The following is a 25729-nucleotide window of genomic DNA, read 5'->3' as shown; positions in this document are numbered from 1 at the left end:
TGGTCGTCCGGGCTCCCCGGCACGCACGAGGCCGAGTCCTAGGGGCCTGCGTGGGGACGGATCCGCCGCGGTGGCTGTTCCCAGCCGGGTTGCGCGGGAGGGTGGGGAGGCGGCGGCCCGGCTGCGCGGGACGTGGGTCGGCCTCTATCCAGCCGGGGCGGAGCCCGCAGCTGGCTGCCAGAGCTTAGAGGCCCAGACGTTCTCAGCCATGGGCAGGGGGTCTCCGAGAAAGCAGGGGTCGCTGCGGCTGCTGCTGCTTCTGCTGGTGCTGCTGCTGTCGCCTTGGCCAGTGCCCTGTGCCTTCGTGCTTCCAGGTGAGGATGTGGGCGCGGGTATGCCCCGAGGGCAGATGAGGTGATTGGTGGTTGAGGGGTCCAGCCCTGGTCAGCAGATGGAGGGTCTGAAACACTGGGACCACCTGGCCAAGAGGACAACGCAGGGTTTAGGCAGGTGTCTGTGAGACCTGTCTAGGGGGTTTGACTGCTTGGGGTGGCCTCAGGGCCTGAATTGCCCGCACATGGTGCCTTGCAAAGCAGAGGGGCAAGACACTTTCCTGCCTGTGCAGCTAGCTGCCAAGCCCCTCGACCCCGGTCGCCTGTATTTTCTTCTCTCAAAACCTTCCAGTCCCTAGCTGCTAGGGTGAACTGAGCGGCTTCTGTACCTCAGGGTCCGCAGGTCTCACTCCTCCAAGAAGCCTCCAGGCCCACGGGTCCCTAAAGTCCTGCTCTGCCCTTAGGACTAGCCATCTCATTGCACACCACCCTCCCCTTCCCCCTCCAGTCTCAGGCAGTGTGTATATTGTTGATGGAGTTGCCTTGTTTGGTTAGACAGGCAGGGACTTCTTCAAACAGAAGGTGTCTGACAGTGCCTAAAGAAGACTTCAGCTCTCTCTTCCCCGTGACCTCTGCAAGCTCCTTGTATGGCTGGGCTGTTAACAACAGCCCCTCCAAGAAGATGGACTTTTCAGAGCCTGTATAAGAGACTGAAAGGGCAACTGGAGCCGATGGGGGCACCAGGGTCTGGGCTGGGAAGCCTAGGAGTTTCAGACTCTACAGCTCTGTACTGAGGGACCCCAGATATATTGGCTCTTGCCCTGTTCCTGCCAGAAAGTAAGGGAACAACAGCTGTCATACCTTTGGGAACAAGCCCTAGGTATTGCACTATTGTCTACCTCCAGAGCTCTAGCCTGGGGCCAGGGGATGGTGATGGGACGAGAGAGAGAGAGAGAGAGAGAGAGAGAGAGAGAGAGAGAGAAAGAAAGAGAGAGAGAGAGAGAGACTGTATTCCTCAGCCCAGACATGATCCCTTGGTTTCTATTCCCATGCACCCAGGCACCCAGCTCCATCTTTGCTTCCTTTGCCAATGTGCCAGTGACCAGCAAGTATATGCAGGCCATGCGGATAACACACCCATTTCCATCCATTGTATCTTCTGAGGCCTGGGACCAGAAGGCTTGGTTCTCCATACCCAGTTAAGCTCTCTCTGGGCTGAAAGATGGTCCCTCCCACTCAATGTCTCCCTACAGTTAGCTCCTTTAACCTCAGTTCTGAAATGGTCCTTCCCCAAACCTGCCATCTGCCTGATGGCAACTTGGTCATCAATTAAAGAAGTTTTCTTGAGAAAAGGTGACTCCTAGAGCTGCTGTCATTCCAGGTCTTTGATGAGGAAATGGAGACGAAGAAGTTGGGGTGGCCTGGGAGTAGCTGAGCCACCTACACAAACAACCATCAGCCTGAGAAGCAGGACTATGGCCAGGGCTGGGTGGTGAATTGGGTGCTGCTTTTCTGGGAGATGGGCTTGCCCTAGGGACTGAGGATCAGAGGGCTGGCTGCAGGCTCTGGGTGGAGCCTGGCTCCTGCAGGGTAGGTTGGGTGAGATTTGCTGTGGCCAGTTAGGGGGAGGAGAAGGAACATTCCAGGGGAGCATTCCAGGCACCCTTTGAGTAATGCTTGGCTCTGGGATTCCTCCTAGAGCCCCCTTAGGCATGCCGGCACAGGAGCACAGAGGTTCTGTTTCCTGGATTTCCACTTGAAAACAAAAACAGGGGGCTTCCGGGCCAGGGTCCTTGAGTCTGCCACCAGCACCAAGCCCCCAAGAGAACACTGGGCATGGTGGACCTTGCCAGACAACATCTGGATGTTGTTTTTCTCAGATGGTGGGGAGACACAGGCAGCCTCTTCTCATAGATCTCTCATACTAAAGGCATCTGCTGCCCAGTCTAAAAATACAGAGGCTGCCTCCTCCTCTTTTTTTTCCCTTCTCCTCTATACTTCAAGCCTGAGCCTCTTCCTTGTGACCTCTGACCCAACCCCATCCCCAGGTCAGGCAGCTCCCAAATCCCCAGCTGAGCTGTTTCTTCCCAGGCTCCTCTGTCTCTCTCCTGCCATCTCCCTGGTGGCTCCTCAGTTCCAGGGTTGCCCCATGAGTGCCCACCATCCTTCTCTAGGCTGAGCTCAGGAGCATTGAAGATGGAGCCTGCCCCCTAGAACCTCCTCTCCCTCCTTCCCAGCCCCCCAAGGTCCCCCTCACTCTGTGCTCTGTCTTCATCCTAGGAAACACTCCTGGAGAGCCTGTTACTCCCCAGTGGGTCTTGGGTGGACGACCCTGGAGCAGAGTTACCCTGGAAGAGCCGGTCAGTGCTACAATACCCCATGCTCAGCATGGGCCCCTGTCTCCCAGCCCTTTGCCCTCCCCCCAGTTGCAGCTTGGCAGGTTTTCTGGGGTCCTCAGAACCACCAACTCACTGCTTTCTTAGCCCCTCCCCACCAGGCAGGCGGGGTGGGAGACATCTAGATGGCTGAGCCTGCACACATGGAAGTCATTTTCAGCTTTCTCCCCCCATCTTCCCCCTTCCCTCCCTCCTTGTATTATCCAGGCTACCCCCACCCCCACCCCCACCAGGCAGAGATGGGTCCAGAGTTTGTGGGGCCTGAAGCTTTTCAGGAACCTCTTTAAGAAGAAACCAAAATATCTTCCTTTGGCCAAATTTACCAGAACCTGTAACTCTGTAGACACACTGTTGTTTCTCCCAAGACCCTGCCATTGAGTGTCTGAAACTGTGGCCAAGGAGCAGTGGTCACTCTCCTGATACCCCCAGATGCAAGCCCATCCCATTTTACTTCTCTGGAACACTGTGTCCAGCCTCTTCCCAACTCCTGTCCATCATACTCTTCCAGAGTAACCATCTCCCATCTATTGCCACAATATCTGTATCACAAACAGGTTAGTAGCCTCAATATGCCCATTTTACAGAAGGGTAAAGTTAGAAAAGAGAAGTTAAAAAGTTACCCATGGTCAGACAGACCTTAGAACCTCAGAACAGCTAAGTTCTGAAAGACCTCAGAACACTGGTCACCCCCACCCAATCCTAGAGAGCACTGAGGTCTGAATTTCCAGGTAAGAAAGGTCAGCTCCACTGTGCAAGGAGAGAACTACCATGAGGGTTGGGGTTACCTGGAGGCCTATTGACTCCCAACTTAGGGTCTTCACTTGGGTCCCACAGACCTCTAGGGCCACCATTCAACTGGTTAAGCACAGTGCTGGCCTGCACTTTGGGATTGTTCTTGACATACCTGGTGAAGGTGAAGGCTGGACACGTGCTGGGGTCACACCAACTGTGGGCTTCCTTCTCTGTCTGGTCTGGGCTATGACTAAGAGGAGGATCCCATAGGGGCCCTGCTTCAGCCACTTCTGGCCTCTGCCCCCAGGAAAGCCTAGGACAGGAGACTAAGCTTTGGAAGGATGTCCTCTCCAACAGTCAGGGTATACTCACGTTTTGGGGTGTAGATGGGGTGCATGGTGGGTGGGCAGTATCACCAGGAAGGCAACAAGCAAAGGCAGCAGGGGCTATAGAGGGGCAGGGACCTCCAGTGTGTTCTTCCACATGGGCCACGGCCTTTCTCCCAGTGCAAACCTTTCCCCAATAAAGCAAGTGGCATTCCAGGCACATGAGCTCACGCTTGGGGCCTTGTGGAGCCTGTGGCTGGGGAAGTGAGGGCCGTCTGCTCCCCACCTGCAGGGAAAGAGCCCCCCTCCAAGACTCTGAGCTCCTTGGCCAGGGCCCCAGCCCAGTGCATTTTAGGATAAAGGGGAGGGCCAGCAAGGGTGAGGGAACACTCTGAAAATACAACCCCCCAGGAATCTCCTGGGCTGCTTCCAACTCTGGGCCCCCAGCCAGGCTGAGCAGACAAGGGAGGGAATATGGGGTATTCCCAGGGGGTTCAAGAGGCAAAGAAGGTGAAGGGAAAGGGAGGAGGGCTAGCTGGCTGAGACCAGCCTCCCTGACATCTAGCTGAGAAAGTCAGAATTCTCTCTGCCTGGATGGAGTCCATGTTTACTTTGTGAGCTCAGGTGTGGGGCAGGCCTGCTGGAAGCCATGGAAAACTTTGGAAGGTAGGGCAGTTTGCCAGAGTTGGGGGTGGAGGAATAAAGTCTGAATTCTACAGAGAATGAGGGGCAGCCAGTCACAGAAACAAGGGACTGGGGGTGTAGGTTCTAGCATGCGTAGAGTCCTAGGTTGAATATCCAGCATCCCCCCAAATTTACACACACACACACACACACACACACACACACACATATATATATATATATATATTTTTTTTTAACAGACAGAAACAAACTCCCAGATAACACAGGGATCATGAGAAAGCTCAGTGACTGTGGCTACCCAATGCCTCTCATCTTCTTCCCCCACTGTCTTTCTTTGCTTTTCATGCTTCCTGGGAATGAAAGAGGGAAGACCAAGGGAAAGGCCCAATGACTGTGGGAAAAGCAGGGTACCCTTCTGGGATCCCTCATCTCTAGGGATGACATGGTATGCCCTGAAAGGTTTATGCACCTTTGAGTGGCTATTGTCACATCAAAAAACATCTGAGTTTGGGAATATCTTTGCATGTTCTCACTTCCATACCTTCCACACTGTCCATGATCCATGGGGCTCTACTGAACCCATGAACTTGCTCACCAGCCAGCTCTACATCCTACCTGCTTCTTGGCAGGCAGGTGACCCAGAGGCATTCATCACAACCTGAACTCCTTTTTGTTCAGATCTTGAAACTCAACTCGGGGTTGGTGGTCTTGGAGGCTGAAGGCCAGGAGCTCCTGCTTGAGCTGGAGAAGAACCAGTGAGTACCTGACAGGGGTATGTGGGAGCCAGGAACACATCTGTCTCTGGAGGGGATCAGTCCTGGGGATAGAAACTAACTTGGAGGCTAGTTAGGGAGAGGGCCTCAGAAAGGGTACAGGTGATAGGGAGAGACTGAAGTGGACTGTTGAAGCTGAGTCAGTCTTGCTGTGGGCTTGCTGTGTGTCCCAACCTCAGGAGCTGCTGGTGATGGGTGAGCACCACCTAGTGGGCATTCCCAGGACATGGTGAGCTGGAGGAATCTTAGAATTCCACAAATGGACAGCATTCCAGGTAGAAGGGATGGCAGGAACAAAGGCACAATGGCTATAGGAGTCAAAGCACATTCAGGGGTGGCAATTTGTCTGGATTCTCTGGAAGGCCTCCATCTATAAAGAAGAAAGCAGGGGAAAATGATGTGGGGAGTCTCAAGAGGGCCAATCACCAAAGGCAATTTCCTGCTGTGTTCTGGATATGTAGAGCCAAAAAATGGAAGCCGTTGAATGAGAAGGCGGAGAGAGGCTCAGGATGGTGCCCTTGGCTGAGTGGTGTGGGTATGCAAGATGGAGTACAGAATCTTGGACCCCCCCATGTCTACACTATCAATAGGCATCACTTAGTGTGTAGTAGTTTCATTGCATGGTTTGTTCTGAGCACTCTACACATATTTTATTTTTCCCAATGGAGTCAGATGGACTGGGAACAAACTCTAGTTCCACCATGCCAAACCGCAGTTACCCTGGGGTTTAATGTCCCTACCCACTAAATGGTATGTGTGTGCACATGTGTGTGCTCATGTAATGGGTGAGCAAAGCTGGAAAATGTAGAGGAATGACTGGGAGCAGGAAAAGCAGGAATCACAGGTGTTTGGAGATGTCTGGAGGTAAAGAGGCTGGATGAGTCAAGGGTGTTCTTTAGAGAAGAATGATTGGTTATAGTTGATTTTTCCTCATGGAGTAGGGTCTGGAGAAGGTGGGGATGGGGATCCCTACTCAGGTGGTCAGGGCAGAAGCAGGTATAGACAGGTGGAATTTTGTTTTCTCTGGAAGCAGGGAGTGAGCATCACTGAGGGACAGATGGGAGACATGTGGAGTCTGGAGGCCTTTTGAGGAGAAGATTTGAAGGATTTAGGGTAGAGGGAGGCAAGAGGGCTGACTAGATTCCCAACAAGGTAGGCAGGGGCAGGGGCACTCAGGGGGTTTACCACATTTCTTTGGCTCCCAGTCCTACCTCTCAGCAGTGTCTCCAGAATTCTCCCCTTCTGACCTGCAGACCCAGCTGCCTGCTGCAGGTCCCACAGGACCACGAACCCTTCACCTTTGCCTGTCCCTCGCTGGTGCTTTCTATACTCTCACCTCCCACTTCTAAGCCACCGTGAAGCCTCTTTCCTGACTTTCACCTTTCTCCCTCTTGTTCAATGTTTTTCTGAGAGAGACAATGCACAACCTCTCCTGTGCCTTCCCTAAGACACACACTAGGTGCCCCCTGTAGAGCTGGTTAATTAGCATTCAGGGAGGATGGTGGAGGGCAACCTAGAAGAGGTGGGCTAATTTCCATGATTCCTAAAACATCCCCTCCCAGCAGGCTGTTGGCCCCGGGATACACAGAAACCCACTACAGCCCAGATGGGCAGCCAGTGGTGCTGGTCCCCAACCACATGGTGAGATGCTTCCAGGGGCTCTGAAGACAGGGTGCTGGGTGCTGGGGATGCACCCTGAAGGTAGCCCTCCTATGCCTACCTCATTCCCCAATTCCCATTCCTAAGGAAGATTGGAGCCAGTTTTCCTCTCTTCCCTCCCTTTGCTCCTCCTGCTTCAGCCCTGGCTGAAGTTTGGGGCTGGGTTCTTTCCTCTCCAGGATCATTGTCACTACCATGGGCATGTGAGAGGCTTCCCTCATTCTTGGGTAGTCCTCAGCACCTGCTCTGGGATGAGGTGAGCAGTACTGGGGGAGGGGTCTGGGATGGGGCTTAAGCAAGAGCTCTCTCATATCCCCCTCTGCACTCCTCTGTTTCCTAGGGGCCTAATCAGGCTCAGCAGCAATGCCAGCTATTATCTGCATCCTTGGCCATCTGAGGATTCTGAGGACCTCTCAACCCACAAGATCTTCCGCATGGATCAACTGCTCACTTGGAAAGGGGCCTGTGGCTACAGGGACCTCAAGGACAAACCAGAAATGGCCAGCCTTCTTCCTGCCCTCCAGAGCAGGGTCAGGGACACAGACATAGTTGGGAGTGGAAATGCAGTATCTGTAGTGCTCCAATTCAGAGGAGACAGGAATGAAGGCCCAGACCAGGACCACCTTTTAACTCAGATTTTAACTCAGAGGCTGAAGAAACAAATTCTAGTGAATTTTAAAAACTCTTCTTTCTGGAAATTGGGGTTGGTGGTAAAAACTCAAGCCCAGCATCCTTTCTGTCACTTAGCTTCATTATTTGTACCTCTATAGGAGAGGCGAGAGTCCCACAGGAGTCCGAGGTACCTGGAGCTGTACATAGTGGCTGACCACACCCTGGTGAGGGGAGACCCAAGGATTTGGCAGGATCTGGGATGAGGCCAGCTCAGCCCCTCACTCCGGGGCAATTCTGTCCTTCCAGTTCTTGATCCAGCACCGGAACTTGAACCACACCAAACAGCGTCTTTTAGAGGTTGCCAGTTATGTGGAACAGGTTGGAGACTGCGGGGAGAGGGCAGGTTCTAGCATGGTAGACGGGGAGGAGAAGGTCTCGGCCACCAAGAAACACTGGCACCGGTTCTGTGGGGCTCCTGGTTCACGGCCTCAGTCCCACCGCGTTCTGCCCTCAGATTCTTAGGACTCTGGACATTCAGTTGGTGCTGACTGGCCTGGAGGTGTGGACTGAGCAGGACCGCAGCCGCGTCACGCCTGACGCGAATGCCACGCTCTGGGCCTTCCTGCAGTGGCGCCGGGGGGTGTGGACTCGGCGGCCACACGACTCAGCACAGTTGCTCACGTGGGTGCCTTGGACCCTAATGCGGATCGCGGGCAGGAAGGTCCTGACTCACAGTCCCGCAGGGTCACGCCGCATTCCACCCCCAGGGGCCGCACCTTCCAGGGCACCACTGTGGGCCTGGCGCCAGTTAACGGCATGTGCAGCGTCGACAGCTCTGGAGGCGTGACCATGGTGAGCTCTGCCAGAGACGTGGGAGCAGAGTGGCTGGGAGAGGGGCTCGCGGTCCGCAATGACATCCCCATGCCCACCTCCCAGGACCACTCGGAGCTCCCCATTGGCCCTGCGGCCACCATGGCCCACGAGATAGGGCACAGCCTTGGCCTCAGCCATGACCCAGACGGCTGCTGCGTGGAGGCCATGGCAGACGAGGGCGGCTGCGTGATGGCGGAGGCCACTGGGTACGTGCGCAGGGCAGGGGCCACTGGACCTAGGCACGTTTCTCTCTGGTTTCTGTGTTTATTCCTCAGTTTCCTCTGCTGTATAATGGGGATGGTGATAACTACCTGCCCGTAGAGGTTATGAGGCCTAAGTGAAAAGCGGTTTCTCAAGAGTATATAAAGATCAATTTCGGAACAACCGAGCAAGGCTACTCCAACTCTGGAATAGCAACGCTGGCTCGCCATTCCACCTTGGGTCCTTGGCTTACCCACTCTTGGCGTCACATCCTCCGGAGTTGGGCTCCGGAATGGCTCAGGTGGCTTCCGTTCTCTGAGCTCAGCCTCTGGAGGATTCAGGCATCCCATTGATCAGGAGATGCTCTGGTGGCTGTGTGGCTAACTTCAGGGGTGAGAATCCAACACCAGCCGGGTTTTGGGGGTGATCCTCGCATGTCCTCCTCCGGCCGTAGGCACCCGTTCCCGCGCGTGTTCAGCGCCTGCAGCCGCCGCCAGCTGCGCGCCTTCTTCCGAAAGGGAGGTGGCGCGTGCCTTTCAAATGCCCCGGACCCTAGGCTCCTGTTGCCATCGGCGCGCTGCGGGAACGGCTTCGTGGAGGCCGGCGAAGAGTGCGACTGTGGCTCCAGCCAGGTGAAGTCCTCTTGCCCCACCTCTGGGGACCAAGGCTGGGCCCCGCTCGTCCCCTCCCCCGAGGTATGGAGCGCTGCGCCCTCACTGTTCCACTCTTGCCTTTCTGATGCCAGAAGTGCCCGGACCCCTGCTGCATCGCCCATAACTGTTCACTGCGTGCGGGGGCCCAGTGCGCTCACGGGGGCTGTTGCTCCGGCTGCCTGGTGAGAGAATGGGAAGCCCAGGAATGACCACTTGGGGCGCTCGGGAGCGGGCCAGTAGATCTTGGCTAATTGGTGCCCTCTGCTTCCTCTACTGCGCGCAGAGGCCTCGGCTCTCTGTGTGGGTCCGCTTGGATCTCCTGCTGGGTCCTCCACTCTAAGCCGAGCTCTTGGCGTGGACCTCTCACTGTCTAGTGTCTCTCTGCCCTTCCCTAACCGGGTTATCTACGCAGCTGAAACCAGCAGGCACGCCATGTCGCCGGGCTGCAGGCGACTGTGACCTTCCCGAATTCTGCACGGGCACCTCCCCACACTGTCCCCCAGACATTTACCTACTGGATGGTTCGCCCTGCGCCAACGGCAGAGGCTACTGCCGGGACGGCGCATGTCCCACCCTGGAACAGCAGTGCCAGCAGCTCTGGGGGCCTGGTGAGACCACTGTGCGCCCTTCACCCTGACCCCTCCTTGTCTCTGCCTAGTTTTCTACTGTGGGGGAAGATACAGGGTTGGGGTTACTGGGGCCACCAAATTGCAGGCCCTGTCCTGGCTGCCCCAGTCCCGCCCATTCTTCTTCAGGGTCCCGCCCAGCCCCAGAGGCCTGTTTCCAGGTGGTGAACTCTGCTGGAGATGCCCATGGGAACTGTGGCCAGGACAGCGAGGGCGGCTTCCTGCCTTGTGCACAGAAGTGAGGAGTGGGATGGAGGAACCAAAGCTGTGTAAATTGAGGGAAGAGGGACACTCCACACTGCTGACCGTCCTCCACTTTCTCCCCAGGGATGCTCAGTGTGGGAAGCTGCAGTGCCAAGGTGGGGCGCCGAGTCCTCGGGTGCCATACATGGTGCCAGTGGACTCCATGGTTCCCTTAGAGGGTGGTGAGGTGGCCTGTCGTGGAGCCTTGGCGCTTCCAGAAGCCCAGCTGGATCTACTTGACTTGGGCCTGGTAGAGGCGGGGACCCAATGTGGACCTAAAATGGTGAGCCCTGTCCATTCCACCCCTTTTGGGCACATGAGTCCTGTAGCCCAAAGTCCCGTCCTGTATCCCCCCAATCTCCGTCACTGCCCAGCTGGTACACTGCCCATAGGTGTGCCAGGACAGGCGCTGCCAGAATGCTACCTTCCAGGAACTGGAGGGCTGCCTGACTGCCTGCCACAACCGGGGGGTGAGTAGCATGAGGGGTGGGGATGACCTTGGGGTCCCTGATCCCTGATGACCTTCCTTCATTCTTCTTCTCCTTTGCAGGTTTGCAATAGCAACCATAATTGCCACTGTGCTCCGGGCTGGGCCCCACCCTTCTGCGACAAGCCTGGTTTCGGTGGTAGTGTAGACAGTGGCCCTGTGCAGCCTGAAAGTGGGCCATTGGGATTGGGTGGGGCATCTAGACAGGGCCAGGAGTGGTGTACCTGCTCAGGACTCAGTGCCCTTGTCCTCTGCAGAGAAGGATGCCTTCCTGCTAGCCATGCTCTTCAGCTTTCTACTGCCTCTGCTCCCTGGGGCAGGCCTGGCCTGGTGCTGCTACCGGCTCCCAGGATTCCATCTCCAGCAATGCCCTTGGGGCTGCAGAAGGGATCTCTTGTGCAGTAGGTAGGCTCTTGAGTACCCAGCTCCTAAGGGTTCTGATTCTTCCTCCTGAGCTTACTTCAGTGGTTCCTGCTCCTCAGAGTTCTGCTGGACCTGTGGGTTGTTGGGGGCTGTGGGGAATTGGGCAGGGGCCTCAGCCTTGCCCACAGGTGCAGAGAGATACCTGAGGCAGTTGGAAAGAAATCTTGGCCTCCCAGGCAAGACCAGGGTGTGAATCCTTGCTCTCACCGGCACTCAGGGCATGACCCTCCCCATCCTCCCTCCATAGCAGCCTCTCTTGGTCACATCAGCTTCTCCCACCAGGTGGTTACCTTACCTTTGACTTTGTCCTGATGTGTCACCAGCTCCCACAGTTCATGCTCCCTTGTTTCCCTGGAGGCCTCTCCAGTTTCTCTGACCCCTGAGTTTTCAGCCCTCTACTCCTTCCTCTGTCCATATCACTTCTGTTACCCCCTTCAAATTCCCCAATGCTGGGCTAAGCACATGTTTGCACTCCATTCCACTGGTCAGCTATGGTGATGACTGCTCTTATGTCAGGAGACTGCCCCAAGCTCAGTTCTCTGTGATGTGGGAGGAGGGTCACATAACACTAAGCATGGTCCTCCTAGGGATGCCCATTTGCTGGGACCCAGTGTCATGTTGGATATAGCTTGGCCTTGAAATGCTTTGGACCAGCAGAAGGAGAGAGCAGGATTTGACCTGGAGATAGGGGTAGAGGGCATCCCCAGCAGGGGCAGGGCACTAACTATGCCCCAGGTGCCAGTAGGGAGGGCCTTGGCACAAGGAGTAGTGATAGGGAGTCTGTGGAAGAGGAGAAATGTAGGCCAAGCTTGGCATGTCAGGAGCACTGCATAGGGGTGGCAGCTGCAGCTCATCGCCAGGGTAGAGTCTTGAGGGCAGTGGCTGACTATTCAGATGAGACATTAAAGGAAGTGGCAAGGGCTGGTGGTATAGCTCATCAGTAGAACACTTGCCTAGAACCACAAACAAAGTGGAAAGACCCTGGGAGACGGCTTAGGGTCATAAAGGCAGCAAGACCCTCAACAGTAAGGAGTGCAGGCACAGCTTCAACTGGGCAGGGGCAGGGAACATCCAGCCCTCAATGGAACATGAATGTTGCCAACATCTAGAAGGTGCCAGGAGGCTGGTATGGCACCAGAGCTTGGAAGAAACATCAGGACTGGAGGGAAGGGTCCCTGGAGAACATGGATCTCAAGTGAATCCTGGGGCCCAAGGGCTCCTCTCAGGAGGGGGCAAGAAGGAGCCAGAGAGAGTGACTTGGAGCAGAAGGGTGAACACAGTCAATGTGGAACTACAGCTGGGCACCATGCTGTGGGGAAGCAGTCCCTGGGACCCTTGCTTGGGGTCACTCTTCCAACCCCCTGGCTTCTGATTCTGGTGCTCAGGCCCAAAGATGGCTCATGCAAGGACAACCCCTTGGGCAGTGTTTACTCCATGGAGTTGGGCCCCACAGCCACTGGAGAGTCTCAGGTCCTGGGTGAGTGAGGCAGCAGAGGACATGGGGAGGGAAGTGAAAGAGTGGGCTCCTGCTCTCTGCTTCTGTCTAGATGGGTCACCTCCTTCCATTTAATCCCCAGCCACCTTGAGTCCCTACCCCCCCAGCCACAGGGGCTCCTGCCAACTGTGCTCACAGCATTCATCCTCCACTATTGCTCCCAGACCCTGTGAACTCTGCCAGAGCCCAACAGCCACCCTGAGAAGCCTGTGCCCTATAGCTCTGCCTGATCCCCAAGGTAGGTGGGAATCCTGATGCTGAGCCCTCCCTTTCCCATTGCTCAGCCACCTCCCTTTTTCTCCCCTTAGCTTGATGTTCCCTACTCAGGTTTTTGGGCTTGGGTTAACATGGAAAAGGGACAGATCTCTCAGAAAAGCTGCTGGCATGGATACCAGGATGCTGAAAGCCCCTGGGGTGGGGGAGGGAGAAGTTGTGGTTCTTCCTGGGTCAGGGGTCCTTACTGAGAGAGGACAAGGGTGTCTGTTTCATGATTTGCAGCCTGGGACCCAGGCCTTCAGGGAATAACCCCTAGTTCTTCCATTCCATTCTCGCAGGTTAAGTCTAGAAACCAAGTCCCTGTCTCTGGGGAGAGGTGGCATTCTGCTGTGATGAGAATTAAAGACAAGTGACCATTGACTCCAGAAACTTGGACTAAGGGCAGAGCCAGCACCTTCTGGCTGGCTCAGAGTGACTTGCTTTACCTTCTGCAGCTTTTTAGTTTCTTCCACCAGATGAGCTCTGCCCCTCCTACTCCAGGACCCTAAAGCCTTATCAGAAGTTACCTCTGCCATGTTGTCCCCAGCCCTGAAGACTAGGGTATCCTGGGTACATCCTCCACTCCAAGAATCCATCAGCAAAAGAGTAAAGGTCCTGCAGTCCCCAACCTCTCCCACATTGGGTACCCAGAGACCGTTGTCCTGGGAGCCCGACTGTGTCTCCCATTTTCCCCAGATGCAGCTCTGTGGAGGGCAGAAATTCCTCGAGCCCTGCCTTTCAGATTTTAGTCCACACTTTCCTAAAGCTTGGCCCTGCAAGAAAAGCAAGCAAACAAACAAGCACAATCGTTGGGACCTTCTTTCCTGTCTTCTCTGCCCTGTCTTATGCCCTGGACATTTCCTCAGTCCCCAACCCCATTTCTAGCTCACCACCAGAGGTTGTGGTGGGGTGTAAGACATGTAAGACATGCTGTCCTGAGGCCTTTTCAAAAGGTGACAAATGGTGGGTGGAACATTTGATGGCAGCCAATACCATAGGCACATATCTGAGCCTAGGAGTGTGTTGCCCGGCTTGAAGAACCCTTTTGGCCTGCCATTTTCTGCCCCCTCCAATGTCCTCATTCTTTTGTTATTTCTTTCAAGAATTGGCTTCTATATCAGGCAGCTGTTGCTACATAATAAAACTACCCCAAACTGAGGGTCTTAAAACAATAAGCAGCAAAAACAGATTTCAGAAGGAAATGAATTGGGAAAATTTTGCAACCTACCATCCCTTCAGTTAGAAGCTAAAAAAGTGACAGCCCCAGCCTATCTATAGATCTGTAATCATTCCAATAAACCACATAGTTCTTTTTATTTTTTGAAGAGTTTCACACAGGGTGATATGCAACTCTTCCCTACTTTGGGGTTCTTGACATGCTACAAGTGAAGGCAAGAACCACTTTGCCTTAATGAAGCCTGTATTGTTACCAGTGGCTTCTTGGATAATAAGAGTTGGTGTCAATGGCTTTGGCAGCAACCTAAGATGGGGACCTCTGTGTAGGCATCAGAGGCCTTCATCATAACCCCAGCCATGGTCTGTGTTATGGGGTTAACACTAGGGTTAACACTAGAAAGAGTGCTTCTGGTGGTGCCAGGACAATGGGCTTTTGATGGGAATCATCTTAGAGAAAGGAAGGCTTTTCAGTGAGCCAAAGCAGAAAATGAGAGAATGAACCTCTTCCATGGGGTTGCCATATTGTCTCAGTGGTACTATCTCCTGCTAGGGTTTTGAGGTATAGGTAGGGGCGCTTCCAAACTCTTGGTGCCTATATTAGTTTTCTTTCACTCTGAGACATAAAAATTTAGTGGTTTACAACAAAGACCTTCTATTATTCCCACATTTTCTGTGGTCCAGGAATTCATGTGTGACTTGACTAGGTGATTCCAGCTTAGGGTCTTTCCTGAGGTTGCTATCAAAATGTCAGCCCGGGCTGCACTTTTCTGAAGGCTTGACAGGGGCTGGAGGATCCACTTCCAAGTTGGTTCACACACATGTTTGGCAAGTTGGTTCTGACTCTTGGTAGGGGGCCTAGTTTCTCCCCACCCAAGCCTCTCCACTGGCTGTGTTGAGTGTCCTCATGTTATGGTGGCCTATTTCCCCCAAAGAAAGTGATGGGGAAGAAAAAAAAAAGTAGAAGTTATCCTTTGTAGGACCCTACTTCAGATGTCACACAGCAGAATGCCATCACATTGTATTTGTTAGACTGAGTTGATAATTCTGATATTACAGGGTGGGGGAATTAAACTCCAACTTCTAACGGGAGTGTCAAAGAATTTGAGAACTTGAAAAAAACCCCACAGTGCCTTTAGTTTAATAGCCAGCTATCACTTAGATTATGAAGTCTTTTCCAGCTTCCTTTCTATCCAACTTGCTCAATTTTCTTCTCATGTTAGAATATTTTAAAAAATGTATTGGTTATCTTTGGTTATATATGACAGCAGAATCCATTTGATATAATTATACAAGCATGGAATATATCTGATTCTAGTTAGGATTCCATTCTTATGGATGTACATGATGGTGCAATTCACTGTGATGTATTCATATATATAAGTGGGAAAATTACCTCAGATTCATCCCACTGTCTCTCCTTTTCCTAATTTCTTATATAATCAAATAAACAATTGGGATAGGAGAGTACTTTCCTAACAGGTTTGAGTCCCTAGGTTTGACAGCCAGTACTAAATAAATAAATAGAAATAAGATAGAAATAGTCAATTATGGATAGAAGTAATTGGGATAAATATATATATATATATATATATATATATATACACACACACACACATATATATATGTATACGTGTGTATATATATATATATATATATATATATATATATCCCAACTGATTATTTTATATAGATAGATATAGATAGATAGATATAGATATATATAAAATCATGCACAATGGTGGTCCATAAACTTATATCATCTTGTGATGTAGCCATTTGAGTTGCTTTATGCCCAAAAGGACAGTAGCCACCACTAATTGGGTACATTCAGGCCATGCCCTTTTGGTCAGAAAAGTAAAAAGTAACCTTTGGGGGAGCAAATCCCATCAGGTCAGAACTTCCTCCACCTAAGAGCGGGGAGATGGTTAGCTGATTCTAGTATTCTAAAATATGAGGCTGTTCTCCTGGAGAGAGATGACTTTGTTGTGGGATTCTCACACAGAGAAACAGGGCACTGGGGGCATTCAGCATAAAGCAGCATTTATTAATGCTGGCACTGGCCTGGCAGATTTGTATCCAAAGACTGAACCCCAAGTGCAGCAGTGCATTGTTTTAATCCCCCTCCCATTGCATGTTAGTTCCTTTGTCTTCCTTATCTATTAACTTGCATGTTAATTACATATTCTGTACATTAAAATTTCAACAAAATGGCAACAGTGTTATGCATAACAGAGTTTCCCCGGAGTCTGCCTGTGCACTGAATGTTCCATGCTGTCTCTCTTTGTTCTGAGGGTGCATGTGCACATAGCTATTCAGCATGTAATGTCGCTCTCTCCCTGTCCCTGAAGAACCCTTACCACAACTTAACACTCATAACTGATGCTGCCTAAACCCAGCTGAATTCTTAATTTGGGGAAAAACTCTCAAACTCTACTGAGCACCACTGCATGGATCTAAGAGAATACCAAGCCAAGATCAGGCCCAACCTTAGGAAAATTCCCTTCTCAACAGGCCTTATAATCTTTGTAGATGGGTCCTCCTGAATTACTCAAGGAAAAAGACATAATGGATATTGTGTAGTAGATGGAATATAATAATTATTATAATAGAGTCAGGAAGGCTACCCAACAGGTGGTTCACCCAGACCTGTGAAGTACTTGCTCTTATCAAGCCCTAAAATTTCTGAAAGGAAAGAGGGAACTATCTACACAGATTTGAAATATGCCTTTGGAGTTGTCCACACTTTTGTAAAAATTTGGATTGAACACAGCTTAATTAATAGTAAGGGAAAAGATTTAATAAATAAAGAATTAGTTACTCAAGTATTGGAAAGCCTATTATTACCAGAAAAGATAGCTATTGAACTTATGCCAAGACATCAAAGGAGCTATAACATAGAGGCCAAGGCAATAGACTAGCAGATGAAGCAGTTAAAGAGGCTGCCCTCCAATCAGACACCTGTATTTTTCATTTCACCTGTGGACAGCACTGATTTGAATCATGGTCTGAGTTGTGCTTGGAAATGCCTGTGCAAAGGTGCAGGTCAAGATGGCCCAGTTGCTAGCTCAAGGAAACTCTTTGCAAAGGCTCAGAGTTATCAGTTAGAACTTTGAGTTCACCAACTCCCAGGGATAGAGGATTCTGAGAAAACAAGATGACCCTAATGTATCACCAGTCCTGCATCCTTCAGATTGCCTGCTTTGCTGAAACTTTCCCACAAATTACCTGTCAAGGAAACCTATACAATAAACGTGCTGAGCTAGTTCTGGGTCATTTATCCCTCATCAAGGGATGATGAAGCTGGCCCTACCCTTTTGTCTCTATGTGTGTCTGTTTGTCTTTTCTTCATCCCCCATTGACTCTCATCCGATATCTCCTTAATTAATGACTGCGACTAAGAGAGAGAGATGAGAGGGCTAATGCATTTACCCCTGTTTTATCCCCTTTCCCAATTATCCCAATATTCAGCCCACAGGAGGAGAAACAAAATAAAGCTGGGAGCCCCCAAAGCCCCCAAGGAAAATGGCTTTTATCCAATGGTAGAGAGATGCTCGTAAAGCCTCTTATGAGGGAAATGATGCGTACCTTTTGATGCATAAAGGTAGTTCCTGAGACCTACAAGCCATGTTTGATGCTATATTAAGAATATATGGGGCTGAGACTGTGGCTCAGTGGTAGAACGCTTCCCTAGCATGTGTGAGGCACTGGGTTCAATCCTTAGCACCACATAAAAATAAATAAATAAAATAAAGGCATTCTGTCCATCTATAACTACACAAAACTTAAAATAAAAGAATATATGGGTGCATGGAATTTATTCTGTAGCCAAGTAAGTCAACAAAAGCTATATTACTTATACAAGAGCTAATGAACAGGCTTTGAGAAAACAGCCCCTAGGAGGGAGGAACCCTGGATTAAGACCTTTCCAAAGCATCCAGATTGACTATACTGAAATGCCCAAAATAGACCATTTAAAATCCTTGTTGATAATAGTGGATCATTTTACCAATTGGGTAGAAGCTATCCCCCTGCCCAGTACTAATGCCAACAATGTGACCAAGGTCTTATCGGAATCTATAATCCCTCAGTTTGGTTTGATAGAAAAAATTGATTCAGATAATGGAAGCCACTTTAGGGTAACCATTATTAAAGAACGCACGACAATATTAAACATAAAATGGGAATATCACATTCGCTGGTACCCACCTTACTCAGGAAAGGTGGAAAAAATGATCCAAACTCTAAAGAGACAAATCACTAAGTTAATATTAGGAACAAAACTCCCCTGGACTAAGTGCCTCCCCATTGCTCTTCTTCAAATTAGAATGGCTCCATGAAAAGATGTAGGGTTAACCCCATATGAAGTGTTGTATGGGTTACCATATTTAGGAAAAACAATGGGTTTCCCCACCTTTGAAACAAAGGATCAATTTCTGAAAAATTGTATATTAGGTCTGTCTTCTACTTTATCATCCCTGCAATAACAGAGCCTCCTGGCATAGATACCACTTCTGGAATTCCCTGTACACCCACATTGACCAGGTGACTACATCCTGATCCAAGTTTAGATGGAAAACAAACTGGTCCCTGCTTGGGATGGGCCCTAGGAAGTCCTGCTCACGACTGATCCAGCTCTTCAGACCACAGAGCCAGGTTGTCCTCACTACACATGAGTAAAGGGAGCCTCCTCACCTTTTAATAGGGAGGAACACTGGTCCTCAGTCCAATATCTAGATTCCACCAAATTTGCTGTGAAAAGACTCTAATAATGTCCATAGTGATATGGAAAATGGCATCCTATAACTTGATCATTAATGTAATCCAGACTACCTCCCCTCTGGTTGTTACATTGGATGCCTGTGGAGATTTACACATTCAGGGGCAATTATCTGGGACAAACAGATACTGTTATTCAGCATATTCTAGAGAAATAAATCTCTGGAAATATGTTACCAAGGTTATTTTAGAAGTAAAGGATTTACAACAAACTCTTAAAATAGATTTTGAGTACCCTGAGACCAATGCCTGGGTGGAAGGGTTTAAATATTCTGTTTACACATTAAATAAAAGCAAATTTTAATGCTTGTGCAAGTTAACACAAGCTCAAGTGGTCCCATTCCCACTTGGCTGGACCTCAGACCTCTGGCCATGAGTTGTATGATATCCCTCTTTCAGGAAAAAGAGGGGAAACAGCTTGGGGAAATAACTCTTGCAAGACCTTGTGGTTGTTGTTCTCAGCAGTTAAGGGCTAAAGATTCCAATTTCTTTCCCTTGGAACCACTCATACCTCTTGTCTCTCTTGGGGGCACAGAGGGAGGAACAATTTGCCTTCTTGGGAAATACATCTGGATGCAATTAAAGTTGGTCCTTTGAGGAGATATCTAATCAAAAAGCACTTGCTATAGGCACAGCCAGTGTCTGGTGGTATTGTGGAGGGCTGTTACTTGAGACCTTATCTATCTGACAATTGGAATAGAACCTGAACTTTTATTCAATTGGCTATCCCTTTCCCCCAGCATTTCTCAGATCAAAGCAATCCCAGTTCTTTGAGAAGAAGAGAGATCTCTCTTCCCTGGGGTCACTTCCTTGAGAGGTTGGTTCCTAATGAGTTCAAAGACGGAAATCAGACAACAGCAAGTTTTGAAACAATTTTCTTTTGGTGGTCTTCTATAAACAAGAGGGTAAATTGGATTAATTACATTGATTATTATCAACAAAGGGTTATTATACAAGAGAATTTCTCAAAGAAATTACAAAAAATAGATGCTACTAATAGGATGATATGGAAAGAACTAATCACATTTATTATTATTCCATTGATTGTTGAATTGGGAGTAATGACTTACGGTTAGATATTGCCCAATTCCATGTATGGGAGGACTTGTTCAACCATTGACAGAGTTCTCACCAAACAAAGTCTAGTCATATATCAAAATAACCTTCCTATGTTAGATGCAGTTCAACATGAAAGTCAAAAGATGTCATCCAAATTTGAAGAAAAGGATTTAGATGGATCATATAAGAGGGGGAAACTGTAAGATTTATGTTTTCTTTTCTATCAAAGTTAAACCTGTAATGCAACACAGGCGTGTTTACAGTAACTTGGAGGTTTCAAGGGTATGAAAGAGCCATCTTAAGTTAGAGAACCATGTGGTCAAAATGGAGCCATCTTAAATGAGAGAATCATGTGAGCAGAAGAGAGTCATCTTAAATTTGGGGATCATATGACCAGAATGGAGCCATTTTTAAAATTTTCTAACAGGTGCCCGATCACACTGTAGCCCTTTTCAGTGCCACCTATTTTTAAAATTAGCTAATCGTGTAATTGTATACTCCCACCCCAACTCTTCCCATCCGTTGCCAGGGGCAGCACCTCGGCTGCCCGCCCAGGGGTTGCATTGCGGGTTGGATCCCCTTTGGAGCACACCCTTCTGCAGAAGTGCATTTGCGCCTTTTGGACCCACTTACGATTGATTGATTTCTTGTGGTTGTTATTTCTAACATTACCAAGGGCGAACAGGCTGTGTGTTTTCAGTCTGTTAGGTATTTATTGATATGCCAAGGTCTTAACCCACGCGTTATTTTGTCCCAATTTTAGAGACTCATATGCAGCACTCTCTTCTACAGGACCGCACCTAGCATCACACCACGAAGCAGCCTTCCCGGGTACTTCTCGCCCGGCAACTGCAGTGGGTGCAGAGCGCTGATGGGCGCGGAGTGTCCACAAGGACAAAACTCAAAGAGGCTGACGTGGCTTCGGAGCAGACACGCGAAGGGGACACTTTGGGCCCCGCTTCCCCGCTTCTACCTGGTGCTATAGGCAAAGAGTCCAGAGGCAGGTAGCCTCAACAGCGAAGGGAGGGTCTCAACTATTCCTAGACTCTGGGTAGAGACCACTCACACTATCAGCCTCCTTTATCGCGCTTCCCGGGTCCCGCCCTCGGGATGGATCGCAAGAGCCACAGTCCGCACAGCCCCGCCCGCACCTCGTCCCCGCCCGGCCCGGGCGGTTGTTGTGTACAAGTTCTCCGGGTGCGGTCTCCAGCCCGGGAAGATGTTGGCTGCGGCTGCAGCAGCTGAGACGATGGCAGCGCCTGCGGGCAGCAAGGGATGGAGGCAGCGGGACCCGGACGTAACCGGGACCGGGAGACTGAGGTCTGGGTTCGGTCTCCCAAGGCTCCTGGTGGTGCTCCCGCCGCTGCTGCTGCTCCTGCTGCTCCCGCTGTTGCTACTCTTGCTGCTGCCCCGAGAGGCTGGGGCGGCGGCGGCGACAGGATCAGGCTCACTTGTATCCGAGGCCAAGAAATGTGATCAGCCCTGTGTCAATGGCGGCCGCTGTGACCCTGGCACCGGCCAGTGCATCTGCCCCGCCGGCTGGGTGGGCGAGCAATGCCAGCACTGCGGGGGCCGCCTCAAGTGAGTGGGGATGGTGTTGGAGGGTGGGGCGTGGTGGGGAGACTGGGGGCGAGAGGTGCTTAAGACTCCTACAGCCCAGAGGTGGATGCGGGACAGAAAGTCGGGAGAGGGGGTGCCCCAGCTCCATTTGATGGTCATTTGCTTCCGGGAAGATCACCATCTCTGGCTTGTTTTTTTCCTGTGGCGGAAGGTGAAAAGGTGCAAGGCAGTAGTAGTGGTGCCCCCAAAGTTTTTGGGTGCTGTGGGTTAAATTGGAAGAATGCTTTGGATTCCAAAGACTATCAGAGCTAGTTTTGGAAACAGCCTATTTTTAAAAAAATTTCTTTGGTTAGAGGTGGACACAACGTCATTATTTTACTTTATGTAGTGCTGAGGATCGAACCCAGTGCCCCACGCATGCTAGGCGAGTGCTTTGCCTCTGAGCCCCAGCCCCAGCCCAACAGCCTATTTTTGATAAATGAGATATCAAGAAAAAGGTGAGTGAGCCAGTTCTTAACCAAATACTTCATTTGAACCTTCCCTTTTTCTCTAGATCCTAATAAGTTCCCCAACTGCGGAGGTGTGGGATGCTCTGAGGAAGCGAGGCCCCTGGAGTGATGTATTGGTGGAGATATAAAGGAAAGGGTAGGCGTGAGATTTTAGGGATAGAAGACTAAGTGGTTGTTGACTGAAGGAAAGTGAAGAAGCTAGCCTTTGGAAGCTCACTGGCCAATGGCATATTAGAACAGGGTCTGTCCTGGAGAGGGGATGGAAAGCTGTTCCTGTTTACTCTGGTTTCTGAACATATGGAGTTCCTGCATTGGCTTGGATTGAGGCAGTACCCCTTGAAAGATCACTCACTAATTAATTAACAGTTGTGTATTATTTGTTTCAGTTGTGCAAGGATTTCTGGATATGACACACAAATAGAGTAGTCAGACTTTGGCCTAGTCCCCAAGGAGTTTGGAAATAGAAAGAGGAAGATCCATACACAAAAGTCATGAGAACTATAGTCATTCAAGCTTTTGGCAGCTATTTACTGAATACTTTCCCCATCTGACCTGAGGGAGTAAAGAACTGTGGTGAGCAAGACAGGGTTCTGCTCTCAAGGACCTTCCATTTTAATATGGGTGACAAGCAGTTAACAAGTAAATAAACAAGTGAAAGAAATGACAAGGTTATTTCAGCTCCTGGTGAATGTTATCACCAAAATAAAAACAGGTCGGTCTGATAGAGAATTATAACCATCCAGTGAGTTTAGAGGCTGCTCATTTGATATGCCATTTGATCTGAGACCTGAATGAGGCACTGGAGAACCTGTGAAAATTCAGGGGTGGAGGGGTTGTGACTAGCTGGGGCCTATAAGGAAGAGAGACTTGAAGGAGGAGGTAATACTGGATTTGAGCATATGAGGCTAAGTAGGATTTGGAAATGTGGAGCTAGGGGAAAAATTCCTAAATGAAAGGAAGGATGAAGACAGAGTTGTGGAGGCAAGATTTGCTGGTGCCTCTGTAGAAGAGAATCGTGAGGGAGAACTTTGGAATGATAAAATCATGGAATAACATCTTCTAGGGAACTCAGAGAATATGGAGCAGATGAGATCTTCAGTTTAATGGATACAGAAACCAAGTGACTTCAGGACCAGTGTGTAGTGGGCTGCTTTTATAACTTATTTAGGATGTTCTGATTTATGAATTCTGTTAATCTGCACATATTTGTTGAGGGCTCCTCCGTTTTCTCTCTCTCTCTCTCTCTCTCTCTTTCACCCAGGGGTACTTTACCACTGAGCTACATCCCCAGCCCTTTCTATTTTATTCTTTAATTTTGAGACAGTATCTTGCTGAGTTGCTTAGGTTGGCCCCTTAAATTTGGGATTGTCCTGCCTCAGCCTCCCAAGTAGCTGGGATTACAGGTATGTGCCACTACACCTGGTGGCTCCTCTGTTTTAGGTTGTGAGATAGAGTGGCAAACAAGTCAGATACAGTTCTGCTCTTGTGGAGCTTACCTTCCAGTTTGGGAATAAAAAAATTCAACAGTTAATCTATAGTAATTTTGCTTAAGGCTGTGGAGGTGAAGAGCAGGGGACCTCTGAGTTAGTTGGAAGGGGGTGAGGTTAGTCGCTGGGTAAATGAGAGTTGAAGGGTGAGGTGGTCCTACTACCTGAAGGGTGGGGTGCTGAGAGGTCACCATGTCCAGAGTCTTGGGGATGAGTGGGATCATGGCAATGTGACAAGATGACTGGAGCAGAGAGAGCAGAGGGGAGCATGACAAGACTAGACAGACTGCAGAGCCAGGCCTAGTGGAGACCTGTTAGTCAGGTTGAGAATTTTGACCTTTAGCTCCAGAACTGTGTGATGGCATAGTTCACTTTTGTTTTTGTGATATTATGGGCTATTAGATTATAGTTAGAGCAGGAATAGCTTTGAAGGTGAGGCCAGGGCATTTTGAATATGAGGTACTTCCAAGATCAAGTGAATGGTTGATTGAGTTCAATGAGGATCCTTAGAGTTCTGAAAATTTGGGACACTGTGGTAGGCAGTGGGATCCCCAGAGTGGGAAGGGACATTTGTAGCAAAGTCAATCTGTCTGTAATATTCAGAGTAGGCGGACTTACTGGGCATAAGAGGCTAAGTGGGTTTCTAAGTAGAGTCTGTTAGCATGAATCGGGACATCAGTATGAAAGACTGAGGTAGGCAGTCTGATTAGAGGCAGGGCTAGATGCTGTGTGGTGTTGCAGAGGTAAAATGGACAGGTCTTTTTTTGAAACTGGTTTTCTCTTGGGAAGAGGGAGGATTATGGTGAGGGAAACAAAACTAGATACTTATCTTGAGTGATTCAGTGATATTATTAACAGACCTGGGGACCCAGGAGAGGCTGATTTTGAGATAAGTTAAATTTTGTACATACTGAGTTTGATGTACTCTCAGAATATGTACATGGCACACATAAGCATTGGAGTCATCTACCTATGAGGGGTATTACCAGGGAAAGAGACCCGTCTAGTGTCTACATGGACAGTCCAGAGGATTAGAGAAGAACTGCTTATAATGTGGAATAGACACTCTTGATGCTATTGTCTCAAATGGTATCAATGTAAGTGAAGGGCTTCCCTAGCTCCCTAGCTCTCCTTCGAGCTGGTTCTAGCTGATGTGAGTGCTTTTTCATGGGCAAATAATTTCAACTGGTCCTGATGATACCATTATATTAAATGCTTTCTGGAATTTACATTTTTAAAAATGAAAGCAGGAGGAATTTAAGTCTTAAGTCTTTAAAAAAGATCTTTTACTTGATATTTTGGAGTGGAGAGTTAAGTGTTGGTTTTGATTTAACTTATAAATTTCTTTGTTATTAAACTAACAGATGTTAAATGAATACACTTCTGGTTTACAATAGCATCAAGTCATTTTTCCAAAAAATTTTTTTAGTTGTAGATGGACACAATACCTTTTTTAAAAAAATTATTTAGTTTTATGTGGTGCTGAGAATTGAACTCAGTGCCTCACACAATCCCAGCCCAAGTCATTTGTCTTTTAAACTTTTAATTTGCATATATCCTGTGTTATAATTTCTGTTATAGCTGTTTCTTTTTTTTTCCTCTTTTTTTTTTTTTTTTTTTGTGGCACTGCAGATTGACCTGGGGGTTTCTCTACCCCTGAGTTACGTTCCCAGCTTCCCATTTTATTGTTGAACTTTAAGACTGGCCTTGAACTTGTGATCCTTTGACCTCAGGCTCTGAATAGCTGGGATTATAGGCATGTGCCAGATTTGGCAAGAGAAGTGAACCTACGGATTCAATAGTGTAGGTGAACCCCAAATAGTATAAATGCAAAGAAACAAATGCCAAGACACACCAGAGTCCCACTTCTGAAAACTAATGACAAAAAAAGTTTTGAAGTCAGTGAGAAAATACTGACACATTAATTACATGGACAAAGTGATTCAAATGACAACAGATTTCTCACACCAAACTATGGTTGCTAGAAGGAAGTGGCACAGCCTTCTTCAAACGCTGAAAGAAAAGAACAGTGTTTACGTCACGTTAGAATTCTGTGTCCAATGAAAATATCTTTAAATTTCTTTTTTTAGTTGTAGATGGACACATACCTTTATTTTGTTTATTTATTTTTATGTGGTGCTGAGGATTGAACCCAGTGCCTCACACATGCGAGGCAAGTGCTCTACCACTGCGCCACAACCTCAGCCCCCTGAAAATATTTTTTAAGAAAGAAGATATTGGTGGCTCAAGCTTGCAATCCTAACTACTAGAGAGACTAAGGCAGGAGGATCATAAGTTTAAGGCCAGTCTGGGCAATGTAGTGAGATCCTGTATCAAAATAAAATGAAAAAGCACTGTATATAGTTCAGTGGAAGTGCTTGCCTAGCACACGAAGAGGCATTGAGTGCAATCCCTTGTCCTGAAACAACAACAACAACAAAAAAAAAAAAAAAAAAAAAAAAAAAAAAAAAAAAAAAAAAAAAAAAAAAAA

At 49.2% G+C, this 25729-nt stretch overlaps 2 protein-coding genes across 12 annotated transcripts in view; both read left to right on the top strand.

The window, feature by feature from the left end:
• Nucleotides 1-6: 6 nt before the first annotated feature.
• On the top strand, nt 7-20634 carry Adam33 (ADAM metallopeptidase domain 33). 11 transcript variants are annotated; one of them, XM_048811240.1, is made up of 22 exons: nt 7-314; nt 2553-2632; nt 5050-5126; nt 6707-6785; nt 6983-7059; nt 7144-7333; nt 7574-7639; nt 7722-7793; nt 7930-8096; nt 8183-8267; nt 8352-8494; nt 8944-9121; nt 9235-9324; nt 9555-9750; nt 9898-10006; nt 10096-10294; nt 10404-10481; nt 10562-10637; nt 10756-10903; nt 12307-12398; nt 12499-12654; nt 20446-20634. In XM_048811240.1, the coding sequence occupies exons 1-22, from the start codon at nt 209-211 to the stop codon at nt 20484-20486; spliced, it is 2505 nt and encodes an 834-aa protein (XP_048667197.1). In that variant the 5' UTR covers nt 7-208; the 3' UTR covers nt 20487-20634. The 11 variants fall into 11 exon arrangements, 10 of the variants coding, with proteins under 10 accessions (XP_048667197.1, XP_048667196.1, XP_048667199.1 ...); XM_048811239.1 differs by having other exon boundaries at nt 10562-10670; XM_048811242.1 differs by having other exon boundaries at nt 10562-10670; nt 12581-12654; nt 20446-20556.
• Nucleotides 20635-20763: 129 nt separating this feature from the next.
• LOC107144385 (attractin-like) overlaps nt 20764-25729 on the top strand; it is an 85766-nt gene continuing 80800 nt past the window's right edge. The window contains exon 1 of the mRNA XM_015488205.2: nt 20764-21263. Within this exon, the coding sequence (XP_015343691.2) occupies nt 20902-21263 (362 nt within the window). The 5' untranslated portion in view covers nt 20764-20901. The remainder of the gene's footprint in view (nt 21264-25729) is intronic.

The sequence above is a fragment of the Marmota marmota genome, unplaced genomic scaffold (genome assembly GCF_001458135.2).
Source record: "Marmota marmota marmota unplaced genomic scaffold, marMar, whole genome shotgun sequence".
Lineage (NCBI taxonomy): Eukaryota > Metazoa > Chordata > Mammalia > Rodentia > Sciuridae > Marmota > Marmota marmota.
Note: the sequence above shows the minus strand (reverse complement) of the source record. Positions and strands in the feature narration are given on the sequence as shown.